The following is a 19,978-nucleotide window of genomic DNA, read 5'->3' on the forward strand; positions in this document are numbered from 1 at the left end:
ACAGAGCAGACAGACACAGAACAGGGGAAGCGACAGCATGTGGCAGTCGAGTGAACACTGTGATGACGACAAACATCACGTGAGTGTCACTGTGCTTGCTTGTCTGTTGTTTAATCCATTTACCGGGGTTTCTATTAAGGGAGTTTAACTAGCTGGAAAGACAAAGAGAGTGAGGAGCGGGAGGGGTTGGAGCAAACAGCCAGTCAATACCAGGGAGAGGCTGGGCAGAGTGAAACGGGCAGAAAGCTGACTGATAACGTCATCTGTGTTCTTTAGTCCCTGCTTAAACAGCTGCTGCGCCAGCTTCTGCCTCTGGCTGTCTCCCCCCTGCAGCTACTTTCCCAAAGACCTTGTGGGAAGAGGAGAGGAAGCGCTGCATGGATTCGACTGCCCCATGTTCATTCTCCGCACCCTGGCAGAGGAGTGGCTGCCACTGCTTCCCCCCCACCCACACAAATACACACCAACGCAGTTGGGCAGTTCACCCTGAATTATTCAACTCCCCCTTGGAAAACACAAAGCCATTTAGATAGCTGAATGAATTCAGCTAAGTGAGCCTGTAACAAGGTCCATGAAGACTGCAGCAGATTCTCTTCATTTGTCTTTATATCTGTGAGGGCTGCTTTCCCTATGCTGTATCAGTCACTTATGATGTACATTAAGTTCCAGACTTAAATCGGTAGTTTTCAGCTTCCCCCACTCATGTTAATACTTTTCTCTTGCACCTTCCCACCATCTCACTCTTTGTTGCTAGTGACCAAGACACGTGTAATAGCATCACATTGCAAAGGTGGGCACAGGTTCGCCACTCGGATAATTGATGAGCCAAATAGCCAAGGTGTGGAAATTGCAGTTGCACTGTCATTCCTCAGTTACACAAATGTACTGCCTCCAGGGCGACTGTGCTGACAATCAGGATCCTTGTTTTTTTCATTTTGTTTTTTTAAGGTTTGTCCAAGGAGCTCTTACAGACTGGAGAGCCCTGAAAGAGCCACAAACTGGCCTAGCCAGTGAATGGATAGCATTAAGACTGACTGCAAGGACCACGTCTGAGAACTTGTCACGCTCCCAGAAATCCCTTGATCGTCTCCCACATAGAGCTGCCAAAACCCTCCCTGATGTCCACCAGGACTGTTCCCTGCACCTCTTCTTTCCTTACAGCAGTCTCTATTTTTTTTCTTTGAAATGCTTGTCAGTCTTCACCAACCCACACTTTCTCAATGCTGTTGACACTCCAAGAAAGTGACAGTTAATGATTTGCTTGGGACACCTGCCAGGAGGGTTTCAACTGAACCCCAGTTTACCCAGGAATGCCTACAATGGCTTCTTTCTGGTATAAACAGGAATGCAGCATCTTCACCGGTTCAGCCCGTTAGCCTTCTAAACTCGTTACCCAACAATCTTTGATCTCATCAACAATGCTGAAGAGGGCAAAAGAGGTTTCCAAGGAGTGCTAGAAGGCAATGGGTATAATTACTGCCATAACCAAGGCTGTGTGCACAGATGGGTTGGGCAAATAGTTTGTGATCCCACGCATTTCAAGACAGTGCTTCCAGCCTGAGTCTCCATGTCAACATTCAAAATTCTTTAGAGACTCTCTCTTCCCCAACACATTGTTCTGAACAAAACAAAGAATGGGTTCACACAAATGGGCTGAAAACAGCTCTCACGTGGGTGTGCTACAGAAGTTGTCAGAGCAGAATTACTAGCCAGCTGCAATAAAAACCACTACTTGCAATCAAATGGCCAGATTGTATTCCAATTTATTAAGCCTCTAAGTGAACCTGTGCACCTAACTGCGATTCTGTTCTACCCTGTTAAAGTCCCTGAAAATCCATATTGCATCTACTTTTGTAACACACCATCATTTTACCCTTGAGAATGAGTCACAGAAAAGCAGCAAAGAGGAGGAGGACCATCAGCCTTTTGTATTTTACCTGTTTTTAAGGATTCCAGCAGGATGAAATAGAATTACTTTTATGTGCCCAAGCCCACTTACATGCTGAATAGGTGGGCTAGAATCTGGGCTCACATGCTTTGCTTCTTGGATAGCTAGGTACCACAGTACTGTCAGCCTAAACACTCCTCCCTTGATCACCTGTCCTGAATCTGCAAAGACCTGAAGAGACAGGAGGAAAGTGAATCTGAAAAAAAACATGTTCAAAAGTTTCCATGAGGGTCAACAGACTGCAACTACAAGTATGGAATCTTGTTTTCTCCCAAGAGCAAACTGCCTGCAGAAAGCTCCACTCCTGGAAATTAGTAAGCAGAACAGGCCCCTTCAGCCTCCTCCGTTAAAGAAAGAAATCCAAGTAGGGACGCTTCACAGCCACTTCAACAGAGCCACATTGAACCTCTACATCTAGATGATAATCCTGTGCAAATGCATGTACCCACACAGTTCCAAGTGCACTCAGGCCCTTCAGCGAAACAACGCAGATGTGGGCATATGCAGGAGGAAGGAATTTGATTGTGAATCTCCTAGTAACAGCTAGTCCAAGTAGGATGCATTTTCATTATTAAGATCTGGTTGCTAATTTATTATGCATTTCTTTCCTATAGTTCTGAGCAAGACTGGCTTTTTAATCTTGTGTCTGTAGGTTGTGGTGCTCCTGAAGCATCTTTCCTCTGCACTGTGCTGACAGTGGTCCTGAAACCTTCAGGCCTCTGTGGAAGGACATGCTTGAAAGAGCAAGTGGATTTGCACTGTGCATATTATTTTGAAGTTCACACAGGGAGTCTGAGCTGCTAAATGCATCCAGGTTTCAAGACCTAGTCCAGTGACTTAAAACCAACCTTCCTATTCCACCAAGGCAATGCATATTCTGCCAAGGCAACTGCAGGCTATCGAGTGGAAACTCCTCAGGACAGAAGCTGCCTCTGTGTGCTCACATCCCCCAAGATAGAAAAATATTATTGACATTGAATAATGCATTGGAGAGACCTCATATGAAATACTGTGAATAATTCTAGTCACCTGTCTGCAAGAAAGATGAGTTCACACTGAATTACATACAGTGAAGGGCTACTAGAGTGATCAAGAGAATGAAACCTATCATGCCAAGAGAAGATTAAAAGAGCTGGCTTGTTTAGCTTACCAAAACCAGCAGAGGCGGGCTCTGATTGCTGTCTATAAAAACTTCAAGGGGTAAGCACCAGGGAGGGGGAAGCTATGGAAACTAAAGAATTCAGTGTTGGCACAAAAAACAAAGCAATATAAACTGTCCAAAGGGAAGGGAAAAAAAAAAAATCAGACCGGAAGTGAAAAGAGGATTTCTGACTTCCAGAGGAAAAACCTCTAAAACAGCCTCCCAGGAGAAACTATAGAGGCAAGAAACTTACCTGGAGTTAAGATGGAACGTGGCAGGCTTATAAACAGGCGTCTGAGGTGTATTTGTCTAGGATAGCAAGGAAATGGACTTGGTGATCCAGAGGGTCCTTTCCAGTCTAATGTTCATGCGGTCCTGTGACTATGGGGGACCATTTCTTTGTTGCTCCCTGAGTAATACAATAATCATCATCTCTTGCTGTTGACAATATTAGCACAGCTCTGGTCAGGTGGCTGCAACTAACTTTAGAGGAAGCTTAAAACAGGACATCACTTCAAACACTGGGACTGTTCTGAAGCAGCCATGCATCTGGAGTGGGAACAAACAGCTGACTGATATGTGCGTGGAGAAATTTTACCTAACCAGGGAAAGGCGATTACTCTCACCCACTGGGATTTTTTACAACCGAGCAGACCTAAACAGTGATGGCTCCAAACAAACAGCTTTCCACAGTGGGTCATTGAACATGAATAGAACAGACTCAAACAACAGCCAGATGGAGTTTGTGTCTGGAGAAATGCTAGGTGAAAGGCACTTGATAAAAGAATTGCCCAAACTGAAAACATTTTCTGATCCTTGAGACAAATGCAATTGTTTGCACAATGCTAGTCACCCAGAGAACGATCTCAGCAGGAATTCACCTTGTGTAACCTTCTCGCTTCATTTATTCTGACATGAAGTGTGTCACTGGATATTACTGCAGAACAGACTTTTCTTGTTTGTGCCTTCCAGGTCAGAGTCTCATTGAGTAGCCATGGCAATTTCAGTTCTTTCCAGTGCTAATACAGTCCATGGATGTTCATGGGAGATATATAAGCAAGAATGTGTTGCATATACATACACATTCCCCAGCAGTTCTTTGCCAGGCCTTTGACATATGGACTGGAAACCAGATCACCCAGGACCCCTTGCCTCCAATTCTAGACCCAGCTTCCTAATGCCTTCAAGGGAACAGAGATGTTTGTTAGATTCCTAACATGGAATGATAGAGCATCCTGAGACGTTGTAACTTTGCCCTGCTCCTTCTCATGGGCAGCCGGCCTGGCAACAATCAGAGGCCAGTTTCTGGAACGTGACATGTCATGGCCCTTGTACCAAAATATAGTACACCGCCAATTTGCATCTCTGTCTGCAATGGAAAACAACCTGGCACTGCCAATCCTAAGATTTTGCGGTCTCTCCTCCAGCCACTGAATGGAACAGGACCCAACTTCCCCTGGTCTTAGAGGAGCAGGGCCCTGAGACGCAGCTGGTGTGCAAGAAGGTTTCAGCGAGGTTAGGAGATTACGGGATACCAAAATATGCCTCTCTTGAAAACCACTGTGAGCCTTCTGTCTCACTTCTCTGCTCCAAGCTCTGTATCCCCAGCTCTGGCTATTCAGAAACATTCATGAACCTTTTGAAGCTTTCCAAGGAGCAGGATTTCATAAATTAATCAAACCACTGCTTCAGCTTTACTCTGTATTTTATATGCCATTTGCTGCTCTGGGCATCTTGAGCCGAGCTGCCGATTCTTCTGCCCAGCAGATCGTTCCTTCCATGAGGCCTTCTGCAGAAGCAGCTTTTAATGAATACACAGGGGAAATCTAAATCAAAATTTCATTTCTGGTGCCTTAAGCTGGGAAGTATAATGATCTTCTTCCCATGCTTTTCCAGTACAGAAGCTGAAACTCAATACTGTGTCCTGCAATGTATATAGGCCCAGTTATCAGGATTGGAAGGCACAAGAGGGTTGTTTTGGAAACATATCAGTGCTTCAAAATCAGACTCCATTTGACAGGGACAAATTGCTGTTGCTAAATCCCCACCTAAGAAGACAATGAGCTCACTCTTTCCTAGGACCAACAGCTAACAAGTTCCTCCCTTCTCCCTCAGAAAATACCTTTACTAAGTGCAGTACAGCCTTTAGCTTTCCATGAGAGACAGATTTCCATGTAAACCACTGGCCTCGGAGGGTGGTTAGACTACAACCTATTTGCATCCAGGACAGGCTCCCTAGTGTTGGAGCTCTGTCCACATACTAATCAGTAGGCACTGACAGAAGTTACATTTGTCATGTGATCGAGCACTTGAAAGCGCTCTACAGCCATGCTTTGACATGTGCATGGCTGCAGAGCACTTTAAAAGTGGCCAGTTAGGCAACAAATGTCACCCTCATCCAATGACGGACCAGATGAAGGCACTCCAAAGCAGAGTGTTTCTCTGCTGTGTTTTTACATTGTCCCAGCATTGAAAGCTCCCAGCAGTGAGACTATGGGGACACTCAGATCTTATCAGGAAAGTTTTAATGGATAAGGAAATGGTCTTGCCCTACAATGGAATCAGAATAAGAAATATGAGTCACCTAAAGGCTTCAGTAAATTTTAGTGGAACCAAGTTGAGTTTCCCAGTATCCTTTGCTGTGGTTCAAGCATCATGGAAATCAACTAGGAAGAAGAAGGGGGCTTCAGACCAACAATCAGGCAAGGCCATGGTCTTCATGCCTTTTAGAAAACGTTACCTCTTGTCACGGAGTCACATAGGTGCCCCGTGACTGTGAGTGAGATTGGCAGAGCTGCCAATCACCAGGGCAGCTCAGGTGCCGGTTGCCAGGGCGATCAGGCAGGTCAGGTGGCCAGAAAGGGGCAGGGCCAGGCCTTTATAAACAGCTTAGGCCGGAGCCTGACCAGCAATTCCCTTCCGACTGCTGCAGAAGCTCGAGCTCTGCGGCTGAGCTGAGCGGCCTGAGTTAGGAGTTGCAGCCTTACCACGCTGACTGGCTGCGATGATGCTGGGAACAAGAACGCCCTAAAGGGAGGTAGGCTGGAGAGCCTTGGTGAGGGGCTTGGAGTTTATGTTTGGAGCACGGAGACTCTGTGTGGTTTATGGTACAGCCGGGTGGCTTGAGTTTTGGTTACAGTTATCCGGAGGACCGGGTGAGGCTATAGGGGAGTGAGGAGGCCTCACGGGGGCTCCCCAGCAGTTTGGGGGTTCCCAGTGCCTAGGAGGGGCGGGGTGCCAGTGGGGCACTATTGTTGGCGCCAGAGAGGCACGGTGTTTATGCCGGCGAGGCGCAGTGTTGTGCCGGAGAGGCGCGGGGTGCGGGGTCAGGGACCCCAACCCATAAGGGCGGTGTTTGCCCAGTGGGGGCAACAGACCCAGCGAAGGGTCAAGGGGACAGGCAAGGCGGTGGCCGCCTGTGCCCCAGCGTGCGGAGCGCGGTAGTGGCCCCAGAGAGAGCAAAGCCCCAGAGCAGGGCAGAGAGAGAGAGCACGTGCGAGGAACGCAGGTGTAGGCCCAGAAAGGGTGGGCAATGGCCGCGGAGAGCGCGGGCGCGGTTGAGGCCCAGAGAAGGGCGGCAGTGTCAAGCCAGGCCCAGTGGCGCCGGTAACAGGGCAGCGGTATCGAGCCAGGCCCAGGGGCGCCAGGCGGGCAAGGAGCCCAGGGTGCCCGAGAGAGAGAGAGCACCAGAGGGGCGAGGGACCGCACAACGTCCCACGGAACAGCTGCGAGGCTTGGGGCGTGCTAAAGGGGAGGTTTGGAGGCACGCATACCCCTTAAGGGAGGGGCGCACCGAGGCACCCAATTTGGAGTAGGGGCAAGAACACATGCCGTTCACTAGGGGAATAAAGGCAGCCTCCTATTTAACCATTTAAGATCAAAGTCGTGGCGGGCAAGATTCTGAGGGTGCTGAGTCCACCGTGAGTGACGGTAGGGGGCGCTAGGGAGTTCACGGCTACTCCTAGGCCCCGCTCCCTCTCACCCCTCCACAGAACCTGCTGGAGGTTTCAGGACCACTGTTGGCACAGTGCAGAGGGAAGATGCATCAGGAACATCCCCTTTCCCCCCACTTTCAGAAGACTACAGCTTAGGACTGTAGACAAGAGAAGTATACTAAACCTTAGTCATTTAGACCCTGACGCTTTGAAAATGTGCTCCTCCCACTTGGACTAGTTGTTATTAGGAAATTCACAATATAATCCCTTCCTCCCACAACTGCACAACACAGGAATCTGGAAATAATCCACAGAAAATGAGAAATGAGGCATGAAATACAGAAACTCATTCTTCCCACACAGTCAATTGCAAAAGCAAATCTGCTCCTCTCCTGCACACAGTCCCATTACCAGGAAATCCTAAGTAGAGGACAGCTACACAGAGAACTAAGCAGGTCAATCTAAGTTTTAGCAACCTCTTCCCTACCTTTCCCCTTGCAAACATATCCCAAAGAGGAAAATGCCAAATACAGGAAACAAGGGCACTAGGAAACAGAGGCAGCAGATGGCAGCTGCTGGACTCCACCCCTTTCCACGGGAGTGATATGGTCCCTCTTCATTGCTCAGTGGTGTTGGTGCTGATTGCAAAGTAAAACACACCTTTATAATGACACAGCTTCTCTCTATTCTTGGAATCTGTGCGCCTGTCTGAGATGCAAAAGGCAGGGCTTTTGCATCCAAGAAGGAAGTGTGAGTAGCAGTACAGGAGGGTTTATTTTAAGGGGCCTTTCCTCTGAATTTCTGTAATGCTATAGGTGTGTAGAGTCCTGGCAAATTCTTTATTTTACATGGAAACTCTTCTGGGCTACAGCAGTCCTTGTTACACATTTGGATATGAATAGCATGGTAAGGCTGAGGTCTGTAAAAGCTGTTGGCATATAGGTAACCCATGCCCCAAGCATACAACATAATTCCTGCAGATATAGTGGGTAAAGATAGCAGCAACAAGCAAAGCTCCCATCACATTGCCATGGAACTGATATGACAAAGAGAAAAAAGGCAGGTACCATCTTGCTTTCTGTGCTACATAACTAATTACCGTTAACAAAAAAGCTGGTTTGTTTCGCCAACTGATTTTGGGCTGTCCCTGCTTAACTTATTGTCCTCCAGTCCTTTGCTCACATTTTAACTGAAGCATGCTTTGCTTTGTTTTGTGTTAGCAGGTGTCTTGTAGCAAAGGGCAGCCCTGACAACAGGCAAGATGACTGCGGGAGATTTGCTAGGGGGCTGAAGGAGAAGAGGGTGAATTTACCTCCCACAAAAAGGCTCATTTTCATTGTTACTTTTGCAACGATCTTTGGAAAAAAAAGATCAGCATGTCCAGAACCACGCACAGCAGCAAGGGGAATGCAGCCTTGAACGTAACACAGCAGAGTAGCGCAACCTGCAGCTTCGGAAAAAAACCTTTCTTGTGTTCTGTTTAGTCTGGGAGCCCCAGTCACAGTCTCTGCTTTTTAAAAAACATTTCAACATTCACCCTTGTTGAGAGCACTGCTTTCAGAATGCATTAAACCCCAAAGGGAAATCCAACAGTGAACCCAGTAATAGAGCTCTGGCTTTACGCTTCAAACCTGTATGTTCTCATGCCAGCAGCTCCAGCCATTAAAATGGGCTGCCTTGTTTCACAGCACTTAATTGACAAGAACACAGGGACTTTTCTGCCTGGACTTAAGAGCACTTATTAAGTTCATTGCATCATGGGCCCACAATGCGTGTTATTTGTGACTACTAACAGACAGCTCTATGTTCGTGCCTAAGTGACACGCAGGAATATATTCACTTAGCCACAAATCACTCCTGCTCTGTTTAGCTTTCCTCCTCTTGGCACACAGATGCAGTGCTTCATGTGACTGAACACCAACAATGAATGAGTACCATCGAGATACAAATATTACAGCATGTAGTGAACAAATGAGCCATGGAAATGGGAGCAGAGAGGAGAAGGAAGCGAGAGTCTCTGGAACAAAGAGAAGCAAACTGCTCATTTTCACTGTATCAACCCTGATTCAGTTTGGTGGTGCCTGCGTGAGTGACCATTGCTCCAAGCTCCCCGGGGTGGCATTTCCATCTGTGCCCCACTGCCTAGGCAGGCTGCTGAATGCCACAGGTCACGGTTAAAAGGAGCACACAGCAATTAGTTTACTCTTTAAGCGAAGTGGTATTGGAAGAATCTGCTCAGAAGTGTTATATTTACAGCCCACGCACAAACGATGCAAAACAGCATCTCACAGTTTCAGCACCAGCTTTGCATAAAAAAGAGGTAAGTACCTACAGATTCTTGCACTCTGGAAGCGAACTCTATTCATGGCCCCACTACTTTGGAGAGCTCAAGATGACCCTTTTGATCAGGAACAGAGAATCCTATCCACATCATATTCTTTAGACAAGGAACCCAAAGAATTTTTTTGCCTTTTAGAAGCCACCATCTCAGTCTCATGTCTTGTGGGTCTCCCTCATATCTAGAAACTTGGGGGTGTGGTTCGAGTTTAAATTTATGTGCATCTGAAATATCTCTTGCTTTCTGTTACACTGTAATAATGGGCCCACTTAGAGGTTTTAAATATTTATCAAGGCTTCTGAAGTCCACTTGAGATGGATTGAACTGACAGATAGAAGGAAACTGGCTACAGATTTAAAGATTTATGCTCCCTGGAGTAATTCATTCAAGGAGCACAATCCATTACACAAGTCGGTAAAAAAGAAGCATTAATGTGAGCGGGGAGGAAAACAGATGCAGAGGAAGGGCTACCAGAAATCACTAAGCGCCTGTACCAGGTGCTCCAAAATCCAATGAACGCTTCCCATTAAAACATGGAACTTGAAGAGAATGAACTGGAGGCCAAAAACATTACGTACCATTTTGAGCGCCAAGAGTGATGACGGATGGGCAGTCAGAGTTTATGGGTATGTCTGTGTCACGCTGGCAGTGTACCAAAACCAGAATTTCCTAATCACACCTCACTCACCTGCTCCCGTGGACATCATCCAAATGACACTCCAGGGTCATTCTCTTAGCTCCGCTCAAGCTCATCAGAGACCAACATTTCAAGAACAGGCACAGAAGGACTCCTGAAGAGGCTCCACCAGTACATGTCTCAGTCTGGAGCGGAAGCAGGTGGGTGGGACCTTCTGGGAAATGTTCTGACTGAGGCAGGTTGCCACCACAGTGCAGACAGATCTTCCCCAGAACAATTTTAAGAACAGACTTACCACAGTGCCTGTGATTCAGATCAGGATTCTGAACAACATTGAAAATGCCTATTAAATTTTAAATATGTCCCTTTTAACCAGCTAAAAATAATATGCTTTCACTGTGCTGCCCCCCCTTGAGGAAGACTATACTTTGCAAGAAAACTACCATCTTGTGGATCTCTCTACCCATCTCTGTAGATCACAGGTATCATAAACACAGCCCATGGGCTGGATCCAGTCCACAAAGCCCTATCAGCTGGCCTGTGGTGCTTCCTGTGGACCCTGCATGCCACATGCAATATGTGCCAGCCCTGGCCTGTACAGGGCTGAATGCAGCACATTCACAGGACCTGTGACACACAGGGCCTGCTGAGACACCTGCTGAATGTATGTACAGGACCAGCTCGGGGTATATGCTGCATGTGGTACATAGGGCTGGTCCAGAGCATGCCCTACATGTGGCATGAGGGACCAGTCTGGGATGCACACTGCATGCAGCGTCTGTACCAGACTGGTTCTGTGTACAGGAACCAGAGTCGCTTTGGATTGAGCCCACAGACCAGCCCTGTGCACCAGATCCAGCACTTAGGGCTGGTCTGGCATGGGTGCCAAACACAGCGTGCACCCTGGATTGGCCCTGCAATATGTGGGGCTGGAGCTGACACATACTACACACTGCATCAAGCCCAGAGAAGCAGATCAGGGACATGCTGCCTGCAGCACGCAGGGCCAGTCCATAGTCCCAGTCTAGCCCACAGATTGGCCCTGTGCACTACATTTGGCTCTAGCCTATGCATCAGTCATCAATTATGTGCCAGTGACAAAGACACCCTCATTCTTGCACTACAAGAGTCATTACAATCTAGAGTTCCAATCACTGAAAAACGCCACATACTGGGCACGTCTACATGTGCATATTAATATGACACAAACTCCAGCACTTATCATGCCAGAGTTTATTGCTCCTGGGCATTGTGTTTACATGTGCACCCAAGACTGCAGGATGTTGAGCTGGGTCGGAGCAGCCCTGGCGGGCAGAGAGCCCAGAGGGTCAGCCTGCCAGCCCAGGGCTGCTCTGACCTAGCCCAACATGCTGTGGAGGGGCTGGCTAGGGCACAAGGGTGCCCTGTGTGGGACTAGCCAGCAGGCAGTCCCCACACTAAAGCACCCTCCCGCCCCAGCCAGCCAGGGCAGTGTCTACACGTGCCCTGCTGCAAAGTAAAAAACTCCACAGCAGAACAGTACTTGTATTTACAAGTACTAATCTCTTGCAGAGTTTATTGGTTTCCTGAAGCCTAATGGGGCCGCATGTGTAGATGCCAAGATGTTTACTGTGGAGCTAATTCAGCAACTCCTCAGTACATGTCTCATGTAGATGCACCCACTACAAATTAAATAAAGTGCTATCTAACAGACAGATTTCACATGCATTATAGCTGGGCCACATGCCCAGCACAAGAAGCCAGAATCTAAATAATACAAGCAACAATATCAAACTTTAGAGCAGTGGTTTTCCACTAATTTAGAGTCAAGGCACCCCTCCATAACTTTTTTGAATTCAGCAGCACCCCATTTCAAATGTTAAAAAAATAAGTACTGACATGTTTTTGAGTGGGCATTAAAACTGTTTTCTGAAGTCCGTTTACCTTAGATTAAGTCTGTTTAAAAAAGATGTAATCTTTTTTAGATTAGAAAAGATCTTTTTGAAAAAACTGTATAGATTAAAACAATTAAGAAGATGGTAATAAAGCAGAATCACTGTTATTAAGACAGTATCACAGTTGAGAAGATGTGGGTATGCAAGAAGTCAAAAACCAAAACACTTCAGCGTTGCAAACTTACATGGTTACAATGGTTTGACTACAGGATAGGGACCAAGGTTCCCAGTACACTTGTGAGAAATGAAAACTTCATTTCCTTACCCACAGGAGCCAGCTGGCATGTATGGTGGGCTGAGCTCAGTGGTGGCCACCAAGTGTAAGAAGGCGCAACCTCATGCCCCAGCAAGGACAAGACCCTAAGCCCCAGCTCCATGCCTGCTGTCAGCCTGGCCTTGCTGCATCCTCCTGGGCCTGCCATTCTGGTCTCTGTGCCTGACCTGGAGCTCCTGCTTCTTCCTGAGCTGCTTCCTCATGAGCAGCTGCAGCTGCAGGTCATTCTCCACTGGCTCATCCCCCCCAGACTCTCTGACGGGCACTGGAGGCCACCAGCACTATCCAGCCTAGCCCAGGCCAGCTCAGCTGCCCTCTTCCCACCATGAGCAGCTCCACGCAACCCTTGCATGAGGCAGGGACAGGCCACACCATGACACTTCTGGGAGACAGCCTGTGCCCTACGACACCCTTACTAGTATGTCACAGCACCACAGGGTACCACTGCATCCCAGTTGAGAATCATTTCTCTAGTGCAAGGTATAGAGCCAGAAGAGAGATCCTTGGTAGGCAGTGATGAACCTCTTCACAGTAAAGACACTCTAATCCAATGGCTCCAACCTAAAAGATGGCAGAAATACTAAGCAAAGCCCCAGGCAGTCCCATGCCTTTTCCTTCTCCTTGGAATGGTGTTGCTTGAACATATACAGCAGAAGGAAATCAAGGATTATACAGCTTTCTTAAGTATTCTGGTTTGACAAACAATGCTTACCATTTCACAGATTAAACATTAGTGAGATTTTACCTTTTGAGTTTCTCTTACCTCCATTCATTCCCCTAAATAAACAATGATTTGGATCAGAGGTGTTCAACCCTAGACCAAGGAGCTGTGTTATCTGGCCCATGCGACTCCACACCAGTCTGGAAGTTTGATAGCGTTATTTTCAGTTTTCCTGCTAAATTTTTGAACCCATGGGAGCCTGGCAGGCTGGATAACATGGTCCTGCATGTCGGATCGTGCTGCTGCATGACCTGATGTGGGTGCATGGGATCAAGCTGGTGTGCAATTGGGTGGGTACATAGCTGCTTTTAACCAGTGTGCGGGATCTAGAATCATAGAAAATTAGAGTTGGCAGGGACCTCAGGAAGTTATCTAGTCCAACCCCCTGCTCAAAGCAGAACCAGCTCCAACTAGATCATCCCAGCTAGGGATTTGTCAAGCCAGGCCTTAAAACCCTCCAAGGATGGAGATTCTACCATCTCTTTGGGTAACCTGTTCCAGTGATTCACCACCCTCCTAGTGAGAAAGTTTTTCCTAATATCCAACTTAAACTTCCCTTGCTGCAACTTGAGACCATCGCTCCTTATTCTGCCATCTGCCACCACTGAGAACAGTCCAGCTCTGTCTTCTTTCAAACCCTCTTCAGGTAGTTAAAGGCTGCTATCAAATCCCCTGCCAGTCTTCTCTTCTGCAGACTCAAAAAAAAATTCCCTCAGCCTCTTCTCAGAAGTCATGTGCCCCAGCCCCTGAACCATTTTCGTTGCCCTCCGCTAGACTCTTGTCAACTTGTCCACATCCTTTCTATAGTGGGGGCCCCAAAACTGGATAAATCTAGCCAATGGCCTGCACCTACATCACTCCTCTAGCCTGCGGGGCCAGAAATAAATTGGGTGCCACTGGTTTAGATGGTAGATGCCATGCAAAACTTCCTCTGCTGGTAATGCTGATATGTATAATCATCATGAATATGATGATTCATCTGATAATTAATATCATACCATCAATATCTTCATTAATATGATGTTGACACAAAAAATAATCATTCATATGATCCCACATGTTCACCTCCCAGTTCTGCCAATGCACCTCAGGCTTACATCCACGGTTTCCCAGTTCTGGGGATCTGCTTAAATAAAACCTACCTTTTAATGTCAGAGCTACAAAGCACAAATAAGTTGTACTTGCTTGTTCACAGCTAAATCTCCACACAAACATGAGTCAACCTTCAGTTATTTTCTCTTGTGCAGATTTGTAGCTTGACTTCCCTAGTGGGGGCTTTAAAATGCCTCCTCAAAGGAGGGTTTTCACGTGATCGTATACTGATTAGTTCCAGTTAATGCAACATCCCTATGGAGGGCACCCCTGGCTTCCTGTTTTAGGTTCTGCAGAGACAGGTTCTCTCACATTGGCTATGATTATTAACATGGCTCAACAAACATGCTTGATAAAAATGAAAGGTTAATGTTTTATTCAGTCTAATCTTTTATCATGGCGATTTAGATGCCCTCCCCATGTTTTATGAAAAGCAAGTATGTCAATCTCAAAGCCAGTTTAAATAAAGTGACTAACCTGTATCCAAATAAAAAGTCCTTCACAAAGTCACTAATGCATGAGTACAAGAAAGTCTGATATAAGCAGGTTTTACTGTATCTACTAAGCTACAAAGCATTTGAGGAAGGCTCAGGTGGTCCCATGGGGAAATTCACTGGGCATTTCACCATTGGGGTTTTAAATACTGAAGTGAATTGAGAGTAGATAGGGTAAGGAGAAAGGAGACGCTTATATGACCAGGCAGTTAGGTATGACTATTAGCCCTTGGCATGAGATACACTGGCACAGCTGTGTACTGAACACAGGGCCTGTCTATCCAGGTTATCATCACTATTGGTCCTTTATTGCACAAGCACAAAATTCATCTACTTCAGTCAGGTCAGAATAAAGTAGTGACCTGGCAGCTTCTGGACTCCCCTGTTAAATATTTCAGTTCAGTAGAAAATAATCCTTGGTTGCAGAACAATTTACTGTCTGGAAAAGCAATTTCTGTAATTACTTCCAAACTCCAGCATTTTGAAGAATACAGACTTGTGTTTCTGCTTCCTGATCATTAGCTAGCAAAAGAATCCCTTTTGGAACCCTCTTCCCACTGACACAAATAATTAGCCCATTTCCTTTCTTTCATCTAATCTGTCCAGCAAATTCTGCTGTTCTTCCAGTACCTGTTTATAAAACTCGAGGCAGCAGCAATCTGGTGAATTAAAATGCTTGGTGCAATGTTGGAAAGCAGAAGGCACTAACGAAATGCTGCTCAGCTAGTACCAGCTGCCACGCTGCAGTATGTCATGCTTACCAAATGGAAACTATCCGGCTCCCTGCTAGCTTTTGAAAGTTAGTTATTAGAATGTCCTCCTGACTGCCCAGCATGATGCCCTATGACTTTGGCCTGGGTTGAATGGTAAGTCTTTGGTCACTAAGCCAGCAGTGTTGCTACCAAGAATACATAGGACTGAACCTTGCTCCTCCAGCTCCATTTCAAAGCCCCATTTTTAAGCAATTTTGAAATTTCTGAGGGCACAAAATCTACCAATTGGCACATAAGCAAGCAGATGTGTCCACAACAGCACAGAGGAGCAGGACAAAAGCAGCAGTAGGAGACATCTCCTGACCACAAAGGCACTACTGGGACAGTATGGCATTGGTTTTTCAGATATGTCACTCTTCGATTCATGAGCAGAGAGAGGTACTTAGCCATGTTAGTCTGAAGTCAGGCAGAAGGCAGGGTAGAGATGGACCTTCTAGACTAGCTAGATAAGAGTCCAGGATGCCTTTAAAAAGTTGTGGACATTTAGGACATTTTACAGAAGCGCCATGGTCCCCCCGCTTTAAGTTTGGCAGGCAGGTTAGGATACTATGTCTTGTGTTATGCCAGGGATGATGGTATGGATTTATATAGGATGGTTTGGATAGGGATGATCCTGCCACAGGCCTGGGGTTGCACTAGGTGACATATGGAGGAACCCTCCAGCCCTACTCTGTGATTTCTATGAGAACATCAGTGCTGAGACTTGCCACCACTGTGGTGTGGATTAGCCCTCAGCTGCATTCAACATCCTACACACAAGGAGTTTGTGTTCTGTTTCTACAGTCCTGTTATAAATCTCCTAGACAGTAGCTGGCATACACACCTCCTATACTTTATGATTATCTACAGCAACAGAGTTTGTCAGCTGAAGCACTGGCTTACCAGGAGTGAATGCAGCACTTAACCTGCTAGGTTTGAGTCTGTTACAGTTCAATAGGTTTTTGTTACTAGCATGCTGTGATTTGCTGCAAGCTCTTAACATTCAGCATCTAATCAGCCCCCTTTTGGGCAGGCTATTTGACATCAAATCAGTGTAGTAATATATGGAGAAAAAAATGTCAGCTCTACCTTTACTGCCACCCTGGCCACACAGGGCAAGATTCTGAAAAGTACCACAGGTAGTTAGGAATCATTCAGCAATCCCCATTGAAAACACATGTGTTGTGCTCCCAGCTTCCTTACACACTTTAGAAAACCCCATCCCCCAACTCCAGAATGCCATAAACTGCCCACAATATCCTGAGACCAAATGGATCATTTGGATTACTCCTGCCACACTAGAGCCAGAGAAGCATCACCCATGGGTCCTACACTGAGCCTGAGAATTTGTGGTAGGACAAAACTGATCATTTAGAAAGATATCTATATCTTTATCTATATCTATAATTACTGAAAACACAAAATCCAAAGTGGATGGTGAAGAACAGCCTAAAAAACATGAAGATACAGAGGAACTGTATTTCCAGGCTGCTGTTTAGTGAAGATAATAGACAGGCCATTCTAGATGGAAGGGGTAATACCCTTATTCAATTAGAGACAGAACACCACCCTTTAAGAGGTCTTGAGTTGTAGTTTGTAGGAAGTATCAGTAGGGGTGCACTAACAAAGATTTTCTTGGCTGATACTGATGGCCCATTACAAACCAGTCATATCAGCCAATACCAATTTGATAGCCAACTTATAGGAGTGCAACCAGGCAGCATGGAGAGCAGCATCCTGCCGGTAAGTCGGGGGGGGGGAGGGAAGGGGCATGGGAGCAGATCTTGGCCCCCATAGTGAGGGAGGGAGTGGGGCAGGGGTGCCCAGCCAGGATGGTGAATGCGACCCCAGGGCTGGGAGAGGGATGGAGCTCTGGGCTGCCCATCCAGGGAGTGTGGGGGTATGGGGGTAGTTCCCTGCCACTGCATGCAGCCCTGGGGGAGGCATGGGGGCCATATGCCCCCCCCCCCCCAGATGTGTGTGCCCCTTCGCCTCTACAAACTTACTGGCCAGACGCAGCTCTCCAAGTTGCCAGGCTGAACTCTTGGCTGTGTGCATGCAGCATTTATCATTGACATTATCAGATACACCAGCCAAAAAAAGTCCACTGCTGATAATGTTACATTTCCTTTTAATTGGTGCCGATCCAATATGCGACTAATATATCAGTGCACCTCTAAATATCAGATTACTTGTTTAATCTAGACACACTCAAGGAGAAAGTCTTGTGTAGCCAGCAGGGAAGCAGAGGGGTCAGTATAAATGGCTGTCGGAGGTGGTCCAAGTAGACCAACATTGCAGCCATCTGGAGCAGGTGTTTCAACCTACCAACTCCAGAAGGCCTTCACATGCCTGTGCTATGCATCAGCTGACAGAAAAGTTTGCAAGTCTTTCTCAAAGTGATCTTAGAGCACTGGGAACTCTGTGAGGACCATACCTCCCTTGTTTATTTTTATCTAGCAGCCCGTTTGGCCAGGAACTATTGTGAGGAGCATACAAACAGTATATTGCTAATTGTATCAAACCTCCTGCAGTTCTCTCTGCAGAGCCAGAGGACCATGCACTTTCCTTGTCATGCCACAGAGTAGAGGAGGTTAGTAAGCCTGTAATTAATTGGGAGGCAAGTATTTCCTGGATGATATCTTTTATAGGACCAACTATGTCATTGGGATAGAGTTAGACAAACTTTTGAATGCAAGACATTCTTCCTCAGGTTTGTAATTAAGTGTATTGGACCAGTGCCATAGCAAGAGGGGGGCAAGTGGGGCAACAGCCCTGGGAACTGAAGCGAAGGGGCATCAACAGGTGCTGCTCCGCCAGGGTGGGACAGAGCCAAGAGTGGCTCATTTGGGGGGGGTCGCAGGGATGAGGGGAGGGCAGCTCCCACCACTGCATGCACTCCCAGGCAAGCATGGGGGGGCATGTGCCCCCTGGATCTGTGTGCAGGGTGAGAGTGGGCTGCTGCTGTGAGCTTTGCCCCAGGCATCAAATTTCATTGCTATGGTACTGTATTTGATAGAGAAGTAGCAGAAAGGGAAGTCTGTAGCCACTGCTGCAATAACTGTCATTTTTTTTTCCAGCTGAACAGAATGGGAAATGGATTCACCTGAGTTAAAGGGGCTGTCTGCTCTTTAGAGCCTCATGATGTCCCCAACCACACAGGCACAGAATCGTTCTTCACCAGCTTCAAGAGCTCAGTGCTCCCCACTGCCTTCCCCAGTAGCTTGAAGGAGCCCCAATAAATCCCTCTGGCCTTTTTCCCTATCAGTCCAGCCTGTCTTCTGTGGGTCTTTCATTTGACCACTGTAAGCTCCACAGTTATTATGCATCTCACTAGCCTCTTCCTTTACAGCCTGTCCTGGTTAAGTGACAGCCAGTAGGACCATCTGGGTGACACATCAGCATATCATTCTTAGCCCAATAGGACCTTGCACAGGCTCCATCCATCCACCCAAGGAATCAGATCCACTCTCATAAACCACAAGAGGCAGTCACATGCCACCATTTCCCAGAGCCTGCTGAAGAAGAAAACTGAGAACGTCTCACTCACTCTCATCTGGGTTGGGCGCAGCAAGAATGGCACTATGCTTCCTCTTCACTTCCTCCACATTCTCCGAAATTTTATCAATAAACCCTCGAATTTCCTCTACCTAAGGAGACACAGGAAAAAAGAACATGTATGTCAAAGATGTTAAGAGTGCTTGAGAAGTGAGTTTACCATGCTGTAGTACTCCCCAATTCAAACACAGTCGTGGGACACCCACGCTGGTACGATCCAGTTTTTGTTGAAACTTCTCAATGGATACCAATCAGACTCTCAAATGACAGGAATGATTTGAAAAGACATCCCTTTAAAGTCTAGAAAATAGGGTTGAGGAGGTGCTGAGGTTTCCATGCAATGGCCCTAGAGGTTGTTAGCCATGTTAGTTGAAATCAGGCAAAACATAGTCTCCAGTGTGCCACCCTGACCTCCCTTGTTCAGAGAGACATAAGCTTTTGTAGGCCACAACCTAATTTCATCAGATGCTAGGAAAGGATGGGCCTAAAATACTTTTAATTAGGGAAAACATTTTCCATCGTATCTACTAAGTACCAGTCTAGCAAACCCCTGGGACCTGGAAGACCCCAAACATCCTGGCTTTTGCATCAGTACTAGGAATACAAACTTTGCAGCAACAAAAGTACAGCAAATGATATGTTCCAGATGCACAAGTCTAGAACCCAGTTCATTTTCCCAGTAACTGCTGGCTGCAGAGGGTTAACCAGAATAAAAGCTGAAAAGTGCAGATCTGACTCCATCCTACAGGGAGAATGGACAGACAGACAGGGAACAGAAGTGCCACTTGACACCAGCATTTTCCCAACTGCATCTGCACTCCAAGGAAATCTGCCGATGCCTTGGTAAGAAGCCATGTTTGTGCCCTACTGTATTCCTGGGCTGCATGTCCTCCAGATTGTCCTTTACTCTGGATTCAGTTTGATTTCACTCATAGAAAAACAGGGCCCAAAGGACTCCTGGAGGTCATCCCTGCTCATGGCAGGATCTTCCCATTTTGTGTTTATCTAAACTGCATGTGTACAAGCTTCAAATGGCAAATTCCACAACCTCTCTAGGTCATGTGTTTCAGTATTTAATCACCCTTAACATTATAGTTAGAAAATTCATCCTAATGTCCAACCTTGTTCCAATTTAAGGCTTATACTTCTTGTCC

At 46.6% G+C, this 19,978-nt stretch overlaps 1 protein-coding gene across 5 annotated transcripts in view; it reads right to left on the bottom strand.

Moving 5' to 3' along the window:
- The window catches only part of STX1A (syntaxin 1A), a 291,032-nt gene that overhangs the window by 179,795 nt on the left and 91,259 nt on the right, over positions 1–19,978 (bottom strand). For all 5 annotated transcript variants that reach the window (XR_002103078.1, XR_002103079.1, XM_019546399.1 and 2 more), the window contains exon 3: positions 18,817–18,916. Coding sequence is in view for 3 of the 5 variants with exons in the window: in XM_019546399.1 (XP_019401944.1) it covers positions 18,817–18,916 (100 nt within the window). In the remaining 2 variants the exon portion in view is untranslated. The remainder of the gene's footprint in view (positions 1–18,816; positions 18,917–19,978) is intronic.

The sequence above is a fragment of the Crocodylus porosus genome, unplaced genomic scaffold (genome assembly GCF_001723895.1).
Source record: "Crocodylus porosus isolate Cpor-Errol unplaced genomic scaffold, CroPor_comp1, whole genome shotgun sequence".
In the NCBI taxonomy this organism is placed as follows: Eukaryota; Metazoa; Chordata; order Crocodylia; family Crocodylidae; genus Crocodylus; species Crocodylus porosus.